We start from the raw sequence: 12816 nt of genomic DNA, 5'->3' as shown, positions 1-12816 counted from the left end.
ACAATAAATATTGTTGTACTTTTTTCCAATATGTTCTCAAATCTTCATTGACATTTTCATAGCATAAACTGTTTAAATTCGTTCAAATAGAGTGCACTTTCATAAAGAACAATACCTAAAAAAAAACATTATACAAAACTTGAAACTACTCCACCTTTTGCACTAAATTTTATTTTTCAATTCATAGAAAAATTAAAGATCTGTAAATTTTTCTCTTAGTGTCAAAAATGAAGTTTTCAGACAAAAACCTTGGAAAATCTGTACGGTCTTCTCTAACAATATCGATTATATCCATACTTTTACTATCCTGCTGTGTATACTTCATTGGTTTACGATATGAGACCAAAAAACTGAAGGCATTTGTGACCACCATCGTTCTAGTATTTATCTATCAAATTTTTGTCGGCGATATAATTTTGTTCTTTTCAAAAGCAACATACAGTGCCATTCAACGTATTTTGGCCTTTACTGAAGATGTAAATCCTATCACAATTGGAGTTCACCACAGAAAAAAATATCTACAACAAAAAATCTGTGCTTTAAAATATGAACTTGAATTGGGTCCAACGTTTTTCAAACGCAACCAAGCTTTAACTTTTAAGTACAAAGAGATTTTGGGTGAATTACTTCTGTATGGTTGTTATTTGACAGTTTTACTAATTCTCGTAATTGGGACCAGGGATCCATTGTTGTATTACAATACCCGAACGATAAAGGATGTATTGAGAAATCCAAAATTCAGTAATTCTGCTACCAGTACTATTTTAACTTCGGATGATTTGTATACATTTTTAAACGAAACTATTGTTAATGGATTCATTGATGGAAGATCATATAATGGAAAACGCTTTGATGAAAACGGTTGGACAAATCTACAAATATCTAAAATCCTTGGTGTTGTAAGACTTAGACAAATGCGTTACAAAAGTTACAAGGAAAAGTCAAACTTTGATGATGTAATTTATGAGCCTGGATGGTTGAGAGACTCATCACTTCCGTTCAAGGATAAATTTTGGCGAATTTTCAAACCCTGGGAGTATCAAGATAAAGCTCAAACTGGAGTTGATCGTAAAATCGGAAAATTGCATAATTTACCTGGGGGAGGGTATGTTACACTTTTCGGTAGAAATCCACGAAATTGTCAAAGAGTCTTGACATTTCTTCAATCACAAAAATGGATTGACAGTCATACTGCAGTTGTAGTTATCGAGTTCACTTTATACAATGTTGATGCAGACGTTTTTACTTTGGTTGTGATATCCGCCGAACAAACGGGTTTTGATTCATTTGTGGTAACAGATCGGATTGAAACGCTTAAGTTACTATTCAATATTGATAACCTATCCACAAGTGTTTTTCTGACTTTTCTAATTTATTTTTTCATTCTAACAAAAGTCTTGGCTGATGTTGTTTTGAAAATGTGGTATTCGACTTCAATTAAGGATTACCTTGCTATGTCTTGGAACTATGTTGATATAACAATCGTTGGACTGAATCTATTTATCGGACTTGGCGTATGGATTCGTGAAATTTATGTTAAGCAACTTTTGCATCAACTTGAAACTAGTAGAAAAAATGAATTCGTTCCATTTTACAAAGCTGCAGCTATTGACGAAACATGCACAGTTTTAGTAGCTTTTTTAGTTGCTTTAACAACTTTAAGATTGTGGAAAATTTTGCAGTTTGCAAAAGTTTTTCGAATATTAACAAGTACGTTACACCATGCCAAGGGAGAATTGGCATCAACAACATTTTTTGTTGCAATCTTTTTGACTGCAGTTGGTCTAGGATTGTATATTATAAATGGCAGTAATTCACCAAGTTTTGTCCAGCTTATAAAAAGTATCACAACATTGTTGTCATTGTCATTTGGATTTGGCACAACAATTTCGCCATCGGAAATGAATTATGGTGGCAATGTTGTAGGATTTATTTTCTATGCAATGTTAGTGATTGCTGTGACAATATTTCTCTTGAATATGTTTATCACTGTTGTTTGTTTACATTTTTCCAAAGAAAAGGAAAAAGATTTTGAAGAATCTGAAAATGAGGAAGATTATAGTTTTTGGAATTTTCTTATTATGGAAATTGAAGAATATTTTGACATAAATTTATTGAAGAAATATAATGAATCCAAAAAGAAATCAAAAGGAACAAAATTTAATGCAATGGAACGTATGCAGCGAATGGAGTTAATATCACAAATTTTGGATACTCAAATGAAACTTTTAAAAGAAAACTTGAATCGTGAAACCAATTTTTCTGAAATTGAAATAATCGTAAGTAGGACTTTGGAGAAAAAATAATTTCTGTTCTTATAATAATATGGAAATCGGGATTATAAGAATGGCTTATTAGCTGCTGGAAGGGGAATGTTATTAAAACCAAACCTTTTATTTCAATTAAACCATACGCTATTAGATATTATGTAATTTATTAATTTCCATATAACAATAAATCAAAGTAAAAGTACACAAGGATGTGACCTGTTCAATAGGCTCTTATTTTCTATTGTTCATCACTCTCACTTTTTATTTTAGTAATACAAGTTGGATGAAACAAGTTATGTAGTACCTACGCGAAGTTTATTGGGTGTCACCAAGCTGATCTTGGATTTCTATAACACCCGACCTTGGTATATCCTGGAAAAGGCAAAAGAATTTTTAATCAAAACCCATCCTCTTTGCATCGACTTCAAAGTTCATTTTGTCCACTTTTACATTTTTCAAATTTAAACAATACGCAGCTTTTACCCAGTTTTGGATTTTCAGTATTGGATTATCGATTTGCAATGAAATTTCCAAAAACAAAAAACAAACAAGCAATTGACTTGATGGGAAGTTTTCATTGAATGGCAATGATATGATAGTATACATTGGTTTCTATGCATGAAAACTTAAATACGGTACCGTGAAATAACGCCGAGCATAATAACGCAGAATTCCAAAATTTGGCGTTATTTCACTTTACAAAAGCGAAATAACACCGAATTTCAACATTAGGCCTTATTTCACAATGACAAAGTTAAATTACGCCGATTCGGCCCTATTTCACTTTTTCAGTGAGGCAAATCCTGCTAAGTGGAGCTTAGGAAAAATTTCTTTGTAACCACCTGCAGTTAGTTTGCTATTGAAATATCTTGGCACAGGGACATAAGGCCCATGCGGACATAACAGCCACTTTTTATTTGTGGGGCTTAAGTCCCACTTGAGTGAGTTCCAAATTAAATGTGGGGCTTAATCAAGTTGGTTAGACCCACAAATAAAAGATGAGCGTTATTTCTCACTAACAAAGAATTCACAAATTATAAAATTATCTACCAACTGGATTTGGGATAGTTACTAAAGTTGAAGTTTTTAAACTCAAATTTAAAATTTTTCAGGTTTAGATAAGCAAACTTGAGAGTTGACTTCAAAGTGAGATTTATACTTGCATTAGGCGGTGCCTACACATGTGCCCAATCATGTTCCAATTTACATTTTTTAGGAACAAACTTCAAAAAGATAGGAAAATCTTCATCCCTTTTGCCTACAACCTCAATGGTTAGGCGCTTGGAAAATCACTGTGTAGCCAGGCATTTATTGGTTTCGTGAAAAAAAGTTGAGGTTTTACTCAAAACCAATATTACGATGATGGAGAAATCCAAAAAAGTGGTCAATCTGTTTTTGTAGATATACACCAATACAAAATTTTCGGAAATATTGCAATTTTCTCAAAAGCGGCTGTAACGCTTTTGATGAAACTTAGCAGACGTAGTATATCGGTGTCCTAATTTCGTTTGCTTCAAAAAACATTTGGCAAATCGTAAAAAAAAATGAATTTGTCGATGAGTTAAAGTGATTGTATAGGATCGAGGAAAAAATTGAACAGAGTATGTAATTCAAAAAGTTAAAAAAAAAATATAAATATTTCTAGGGTGGTCAAAAAAAGTAGTTTATGTGATCGAAACTTTAATTTTATCAATTAAATAGTTTACCTTCAGTAATAATAATTTATCTTATAGTAAAATCAATTGTTATTTGTCTGGATTTTCTTTCTTAAAATTGCTTAAGTACAAAAATAGCACAACGAAATAATTCATAAACGAGAATTTTCTTTATTATTTTCGCTTTACAATACGCAGTTCGCTAACAAAAATTCTTACCTGTACGTTCTAGATTTTTTGGAAGTTTTTTTTTTAATTTTTGCAAAAAACATTTTGTTAAGATCTTCAAAAAAAAAAAAAAAAAACAAAAAACAAAAAATAAGAACTGATCAAATGCCTTCATTATGTTTCTTAAAGTTTTGCGTAGCATAATGCACTGAAGATTATCTGAAAAGTTCTAAAGAACGCTTGATATCATCTTCAATAAAAAAATACATATTCTACGCATTGTAAAAAGCAAAACGTAGGTAGTGCTAGTGACGTTCAACCATTTTAAGAATTCAATGTAGATCAAAAAGATGATACTGAATCCCAATTGTTAACAAGTATATAGCATGAGGTATGACTGAATCTTGTTTAGTCAATGTGAACTCAAATAGATGTCACCCACTTGTGTTTAAAGTTGAGGTCGTAGATCTCATAATAAAATAAATTTAAATCCTTGAAATTTGAATGAAAAAATAATAACCATAAATTTCGTCTATTGCGACAGATACTCTGGTGACGGACGTGGATTGGATGGGACGTCACTCTATAGTTGAATACCTTTGATATGACAATTTTAAATTAACCTCTCGTTAATTCTTTTTGAAGTTCATTGTTTTTTTGTGAAAAAAAAAAATCAGTAATAACAAACTGCTTCCATCTGTATCCTAATTCATCATTGCATTTTCCATTGGAGTTGGTACTTGCGATGTATGAATGTTTGTTACTTTTTGAACAAGTAAAGTATTCGTAAAGAAATTCGAACCCAAGATGACAGTCATATACAAAATGCCGAGAATAGAGAATGTGAAACATTTGGCTCTAATATACTTTTCTGGGAAGATGAAATACAAACTTAATCTCAATATAACCAACTTCAGTTCTTTAGTTTAAAAAAATCATTTTTTAACTTTTTTTTTTTGTTTTTGATTTGAATTTTAGTCAAAACTACTTTTTTTAAATTTTCAACCAACTTTTTTTGAAAATTTAATTTTCTAAAGAAAGTGTCTTTGAACCCTTTAAAATTAAGGCTTGGTTTTCGAGTTCTATCTTTAAAACTGAAAACAGACTTTTATGAACAGAAATCATATTCGGCAATAAGAGGTCCTTTCCACACTCAGTTTGCAACTGCCGAATTTAGTAATATTTGGTTATTTTTGGTGAGAGTCTGTTCCCAACTTCAAAAATTGTGTAGAAGAGAGCGCTCACGAGAGAGTAAAAAATTTCCCTACCCTGACAAATTTAGCCCAAAGAATTTCTTCCGGCAGAAATATGAGTTCTGTCAAATGAAAAGTTGACGTATGTCAAACAAATAAATAAAGATGAAAACAAATTGAATTGTAGTGATTTTTAAATTGAATCGCGTTTACGTGTTTTTTGCATTAAAAAAGTGTTAATGTTTATCGAATTAAGCATAAAATATGAAATTGTGTTGAATAATGGTGTTCAACTTGTTCCAGACTTTTTGGCAGTCTTTCGTAGTTTTATTTCCTTCTGAGAGAATTCTCTCCCAACTCTCATTAATTTGACAGACTGCCTAATTTAGTGCACAAAAAGTCTGGAACAGACCTAAGAACTCTTGAACAATTTTTTTTTTTTCAATTCAAAAGGGTTTATTCAAAGACATCATGAATGTCTGCTTTTCGTGCCCATTACTTAATTTGTGACCCAAGTCTGACATACAATAGTCGATATTGAAGGACTATTACGGTCTTAACGCAAAACTAGAGCTTGCAGAATTAAAGCCTGCAAATGTTAATCTGCAAAGCTAGGCTTCCAACTTAAACCTTTCAGCTCAAGTCAGGAAACTCAAACCGAAAAAAGCCTGCAAACTTTAATTTGAAACTCAAATCTTTAAATTCAAGAGTAAGAACTAGAGCCTGCAACCTCTCAAGTCTGAAAAACAATGTCTGCAAGCTTTAATCTGCAAAAATTTGTCCGTAAATTCGAGTCTGCAAAGTTAAATTTTAGCAAGTCTGCGAACTCAAAACTTCGTATCGCCATTTTCGTTCTTGTCATATTTGTTGTTCTTTTAACCTTTGTCGCTTTTGTCACCTTTGTCGTTTTTGTTGCTTTAGTCACTCTGGTCGCCATTGTCATCTTTACCGTTTTTGTCGACCTAGTCTTTTTTTTCTTTTTGATTTTTGGTCTATCAAAACAAAAGGAGGTATGAATTCTTTTGTTTTGATAAATTTTTATTACATAATGGAGCATCTTTTTGTGTTTTCAATTGCTTAACAGTCCAGTTGAGCTATATATACTAGGCGAGAAAGCCTGATATTGCATCAAAAATGGTAAAAATTCTGTTGATGCACTCTTTATCCGAAAAATGTTCAAAACAGTTCAACATCAAAATCTTTTACCCAATTTTCAACACAAGTAAAATGGTAAAAACGCAATTTTTTCAAAAATGTTCAGAAAGGTTCAACTCCGAGATCTTCAATTCAATTTTGAACAAACTGCAATGGTGTTGCACCAAAACTTCTATGAATTTACATTTTTGAAAAATGTCAAAAGAGATTCAACACCAAAAACCTTGTTTCAATTTTGAACACGAGTACATTGTTTTTGTATCAAAAATTTTTAAAAACACACTTCATTCAAAAATTTTGAAAATAGTTCCGCTCCTAAATCTTTGGTTGAATTTTAAACAAAGTGCATTGGTGTTGATTTAAAAATGGTAAAAATGCACCTTTTTTAAAAAAAGTTAAAACTGTCCAATCCGAATTCTTTGGCTTAATTTTGTACAAAAGTATATAATGCTATATTGCATCAAAAATGGTTAAAATGGAGTTTGTTCAAAAATTATCAAACCAGTTCAAACGCTTAAGCCTTTTGTTCAAATTTAAACAAAAGTGCTTGGAGTTGCAACAATAATGAGTAAAATTGTTTTTTTTTTTTTTTTTCAAAACTGTTGAAAACAGTTAAAATGGTAATAATCATTTTTAGCAAAAAAAACAAGACCGACTTCCATGGATTTTATGGTTTTATGGTTTTTAAAATAGTTCCTATGGCTAAATAGGAATGAAATTGAAATGGGACCACACTGCAGCCACCAGCTTTCCAATACAAAAAGAATTATCAAAATTGGTTCACTCATGCCAAAGTTATGGGGTAACAAACATAAAAAAAAAAAAAAAAAAAAATACAGACGAATTGAATACCTCCTCCTTTTTGGAAGTCGGTAAAAATAGAGTTTGTTCAAAAAATGCATAAAATGGGTAAAATTGCAATTTTTTTTCCTAAATCTTGGGTTGAATTTTGAACAAAAGTATAAAAGTGTTTTGCATGAAAACAAACAATATTTTATGCAATTTTTTTTAAATATTCAGAGAAAACTTTACTTTTTTTCGTCCAAATAATTTCAAATTTTTCTATTTTCAGCCACAATTCTAAATGAAGTTTAGAAATCCATATCATACTGCCATTTTCAGTAGGGGCATGTAAACGCCTATCACAACAAAAACATTACTGTTAAAAAAAGAGCCAAGTTCTCCTATGTTGAAATTATGCTGGCACAAAAAGTACTGAGATGTAAAAGTGTACCAAGTTCTAAAGTTTGGGTTCAAATTCGTATCAATAAAATTTTGATTGTTCTCTTGACAATTTTTCTTTTAATTACCGATTTTTAAAGTTATTTCAAAAATTGCCAAGTAAACAAACAAAATTTTATTGATACGAATTTGAACCCAAACTTTAGAACTTGGTACACTTTTACATCTCAGTACTTTTTGTGCCAGCATAATTTCAACATAGGAGAACTTGGCTCTTTTTTTAACAGTAATGTTTTTGTTGTGATTTCACTACTTTTTGCAAGGTATGGCTGTAGAATTGAAAATCTCTATATTTGATGAAAATTCAGTGAAAATGGGCGGTTGCCACGCCCCCTGGCTGAAATTCTCAAACTTAAAATTTTTTCCTTTGTATAAACTACCATCTCTACCATTCTACCAAATTTCAAGATTCTACGATAATCAGAAGTGCTCTATAATATTTGATGATAATTCAGCGGAAATGGGCGGATGCCACGCCCCCTGAATTGAAAATCTCAAATTTTCGATTTTTTCCTTTGTATACACCACAAGCCCTATCACCGTGTAAAATTTCAAGTTTCTACGTTAACGGGAAGTTCTCCATAATTTTGATGATCTGTCAGTGAGTGAGTGAGTGAGTGAGTGAGTCAGTCAGTCAGTCAGTTACGGTTTTTGCGATTTTTGAAGCCCTATATCTCAGAAACTACTCATCGTAAAAGGCTTAAATTGATTTATTTGGTCAGCTAGTACCAACATAAAGAAAAAATCAACAATTTTTATTTAATAATAATACAAATAATAGAAAATCATTTATTTCAATTTTAATTATATTTACATTATTTCAAATTTTTGTTTAAAACTAAATCAGCTAAGTACAAAAAAAAAGGGGTAAGAAAAGAATGCAAGGCGATTTTACGAGTAAGAGTATTGTTTTCATTTTTATATAGTTTATAGTTAACAGTTTACTAAAAGAAAATCATTTGTATGTAGGTATAACAAAGGGGGAACAATATGTACAAGATTTTTTTTTTATATATTTTTTGTATTGTTTTGATTTACAAGCACACTCTGATAATGTTTTTTTTTTTGCTTTCCTGGCTCTAAATATTATAGATATTCTTACAATTTTAGTTTTCAAAAGTTTTATTTTTTTTTTTAACAAAAATTTTAAATTTAACAATAATTTTACTAAATAACTTATAATTTCAATTTTTAATACAAAATTTAGCACTCAATGCTTAAATATATTTTTGTGCATAGTTTTATGACAATATTATCTGACAATTTGCATTTTTTAATAACAATTTAATTCTCTCATTTGAATGAAATCATCGCCTGCTAAATTTCGAAGCTAAGGAATAAAGTGACTTAAGTAATTCCAAGGCCCTCTCATCGGAAGTCCTATTTGGATTATTATAACTTTTTGATTGTCTATCTGATGACACTGATGGTTTTGAAGTCGATGTGCTAATAGTGTTGTCCTCTTCATCCTCAGGATCTGGAACTCGTATTTCAAATCTTGTAGTTTCTTCACTGGAATTGGCTAGTTCGGTTGTAGTTGCACTCGTTGTTGTTGTTGTTGTTGATGTAGTTGTTGTTGTTTTATCATTAAAAACTCGATGATACGTAGTCACTGGGATTTTATTCGTTGTTGTTGCTGGATAAACTTGAGGGTTATTTTTGATTTTTAGCTTATCATCCATACCAATCAAAGCATTCAGAAGGATTTTTCGTGATTTTTCCAATGCCTTGCCATTTTGATCATCACAAGTTTGAATCAATAAAAGCAAAAGTCTTAAAACACTCTGATTGTGTTCAGCTTTCTTCATAACATTTTGTAAATGTAATGCTTCAGTTTCATTTAGACCACCAAATATCTTGTTTGCTATTCTTTGAAGTCCATTATTTTTTGGCAACAGTTCTGATGATAATTCAGGACTATTTAGAATGTCTTCGATGCCATCTTCGCCTTGAGAAACATCTTCAAATCTACTTCGGTCAGTATTGATATAATTAAACGGTTTGGAAGTTGTTGTTCTTGGCTCTCTCATAAGGCCATCATTGATTGTTAATGGATCAAGATAAATTGACTGGGTTATCTGTGACCAAGGATTTTCTGTTGGCTTTACTGTCGAATGATTTTTCAGCCATGGGTTCGAGAAAGTCGTTCCACTTTCGACATTTAAATTATTATTATTGACAGGTGTAAGACTTGACTGTGTCCAGGAATTTTCGGTTGGTTTAACCTTCAAAACTGGTGTTTTACCTGTTGTAGTTGTTGGTAACGTGACTGTGAAAGTCTTGACTTTATTTTCCTTCTCCTTATTCCATTGATTATTTCCCACCGATTTCTGAGTTGAAGTATCAAAATTGTAACTATTTCCTGACTTATTAGACTGTGACCAAGGACTTTCCGTTGTTTCAGCGCTATCTTGTTTAATTGTAGTCGTAAGTGTTACATCAGTGCTTCTTTCAGTCTGAGTAAAGGCTGAATGTGTCCAAGGGTTTTCAGTTTGAGGATATTTTTCTTTTTGTTCTTTTTCAAGTGAATTGTCGAAATTGTTTTTACCAATGTCAAATGAATTTGATTTCGGAGGAGTTTTTGCTAAATCGTTGTATGATTTAATGAATGATTGACTTTGCACTTTGTGCAATGATTCATGCTCAGTTTCTTCATCAAGATTTGGCGGAAGAAGTTCGGACGAAATGCCAGTTTCAATGTTTGTCTGAGGAATGTTTGTTGAAAAGCTGCCACTTCGAGAGGTTGTTGTTTCGGTGGATTCTGTTAGGATAGCACCGTAAGCAGGTGTTGAAATATCAAATTGGTTGTTGATTTCTTTGGCAATATCATTCGATTCAGTTGTTGGAGCTGTGGTTGTTTCATCATTTTCTGTTGTCGATGTCAAAGTTTTTGGTGTGGTTTTGGTATTGCTTAAAGTGTTGATAGCTGCCTTGTCATATGAAACAGTGCTAGCTTTGTTGAAAATACTACTTGGAGTTGTGTAATCAAGACGGTTGTTTACAGTCTTTACGGGAGGTTGAGGTCTTACGTCAATGAGGTCTTTTCTAAATGTTTCTGGATTTTCAATGTATTTGGATATAGCATTTGAAAATACCTGAGCGATTTTTCTAGTCTCTGGGTCTTGCACCAAATCTCTGATTGTTGTTCGTGTGAAGTCTCCAACAACTGTTGGTGAGTTAACAACCTTTGGTGCAACAGTAGAGGCACTTAAATGATCATCACCATCAGCACTATTCTCTTCACCTAATCCAAACAAACTTAAATATTTTCCTGAAGTTTTATTACTTAGAAGACCAGCTGAAATATGAATTCCGGTAGATGGTGCTATTGTGGTAGTTTTCTCTTCATCAGAAATTGTTGTTGATAGAGTTTGATCATCGTTTGCGAAATAATTAGTTAAAGATATCAATGTTCCTGGGCCTGATGATGGTGGTATTTCTAAGCCAATACGTGGACTAGAATTTTTCTCATCGACAGTATTTTTCATAGTTTCTTTAAGTACACCAACAGTTTGGAGAATTCCTTCGACATTTCTCGACACAAAATTATCAATACTTGCTGGAGTTACTAAATTTTCTATCTTACTCTTTGTAGTTTTGGGGAGATAAGTTGGTCCAGAAGTTGAAGATTTTAATGAATTTTCTGATAGCTTTGAAGAAGTTTCCGAATGTATGGGAAGTTGAACGTTAAGATCTCCGTTGGAAAATATTGAAAAACGATGAACGTCAGAATTGATTTCCTTATCGGCTATGATGATGGGTTTTGGTGTTACATTATCAGTGGTAACTGCTCCTCTAAGTGTGGTGGGTTCATCTGATCTTACAACATTGACGAAAAAGCTCTTTGATTCAGTTGGTCTAGTTCTAGCTATCGCCGGAACTGTGGGAGTGTAAAATGGTGTTGTACGTGTAGTATCTAATCGTCGAGCTGTAGAATAAGTTCCAGGATATTGAGATGGAGTTGTGACTCTGCTGATTATTGGACCATTGACAAAGAAGTCTGGCCGAATTGTACTGTGTACTTCTAATGCAGGTCGATCTTCACCATCAGGGGTAACGAATTGCTTCTCGATCGAAGAGGGATCATCCAATGAATTTTTGCTTGTATAATGCTCAGGATATCCTGTGGTATAGAAGCTTACTTTTCCAGTAGTTGAAGCTGAGCTTATATCAGGTCTTGATGTTATATAAAAACTGGTAGGTTTTTCATTGTCAACTTTTTTCTTTGGACTCTCATTGTCATTAAAGGTATGCTTTTGACTTCCCCTTGCAGGGCTAACAGTTTTTGTAATAGGAACTTCTTTGATTTTATCTAAAGGCTTTACCGAATGAAATTCACTTTCCTTATTCAGTGTCTTGTCAGCACTTGTGTAGCTATTGACTCTTGGATTTTTGACAAACGACGAAGATTCAGCTGTTATTTGTAATTCTTGATCGTTATGTTGATTATGATTGTCTTCTTGTGGTGGATTTGTTAGGAGTTCTTCTTTTTGTGCTTTTAACTTATCATTTAATCGATTACTGGATCGATTAGTGGTTCTTACAGTTGGTCTGCTGTTAGATCTGCTGTTTGATCTGTCATTTGATCGATCCCCTGATCTGTTGTCATTTGAACGATCAGTTGATCTGTCATTTGATCGATCACTTGATCTATCATTAGAACGATCATTTGATCTATCATTTGATCTGTTACTTGAACGGTCACTAGGTCTGTTATTTGATCTATAATTTGACCTGTCATTTGAGGTGTCAATCGATCTATCAATTGATCTATCAGATGACCTATCATTCGATTTGTCATCGGAAAGATCTTCAAAATCAAAACTCTCCACCGAAGGATTTTCATTGGAATCAATTCTTCTATCTGAGCCCTTGTAATGCCTACTTTCGGGAATAATTTCAGCAACTTTATTATTATTTGTATATCCCTTGTGTAAACTATTGGCTTTTACTCGATGTCTTCGTGATTTGTTAAGAATTTCTGAACTTTCAGCATAGAAACCCGGTGAACCAGCACAGTTTACTTTAAACCACCAATCACAAGTTAGTTCGCTTTGTTGAAATATAGTTCCATTGGGACAGAGAAATGATATTTTTCGGCCCTCTTCACAAATATGGAAAACCTAATGAAAT

General features: G+C 32.3%; 2 protein-coding genes across 3 annotated transcripts in view; one reads left to right on the top strand and one right to left on the bottom strand.

Annotated features, from left to right (window-relative positions):
- Positions 1-227: 227 nt before the first annotated feature.
- Positions 228-2306, top strand: LOC129915131 (polycystic kidney disease protein 1-like 2). The gene has a single exon (XM_055994596.1). The coding sequence runs from the start codon at positions 228-230 to the stop codon at positions 2304-2306; it is 2079 nt and encodes a 692-aa protein (XP_055850571.1).
- A 6500-nt stretch (positions 2307-8806) lies between these two features.
- The window catches only part of LOC129915488 (mucin-5AC), a 37541-nt gene continuing 33531 nt past the window's right edge, over positions 8807-12816 (bottom strand). For both annotated transcript variants that reach the window (XM_055995038.1, XM_055995037.1), the window contains exon 5: positions 8807-12806. In XM_055995038.1, coding sequence (XP_055851013.1) covers positions 8991-12806 — 3816 coding nt within the window. In that variant the 3' untranslated portion in view covers positions 8807-8990. The remainder of the gene's footprint in view (positions 12807-12816) is intronic.

The sequence above is a fragment of the Episyrphus balteatus genome, chromosome 3 (assembly GCF_945859705.1).
Source record: "Episyrphus balteatus chromosome 3, idEpiBalt1.1, whole genome shotgun sequence".
Lineage (NCBI taxonomy): Eukaryota > Metazoa > Arthropoda > Insecta > Diptera > Syrphidae > Episyrphus > Episyrphus balteatus.
The sequence above is the reverse complement of the archived record's forward strand: the minus strand, read 5'-3'. Positions and strand labels throughout refer to the sequence as shown.

Bases quoted from the DNA above. Each gene is read 5' to 3' on its own strand.
- LOC129915131 (XM_055994596.1), top strand. From the start codon at position 228: ATGAAGTTTTCAGACAAAAACCTTGGAAAATCTGTACGGTCTTCTCTA.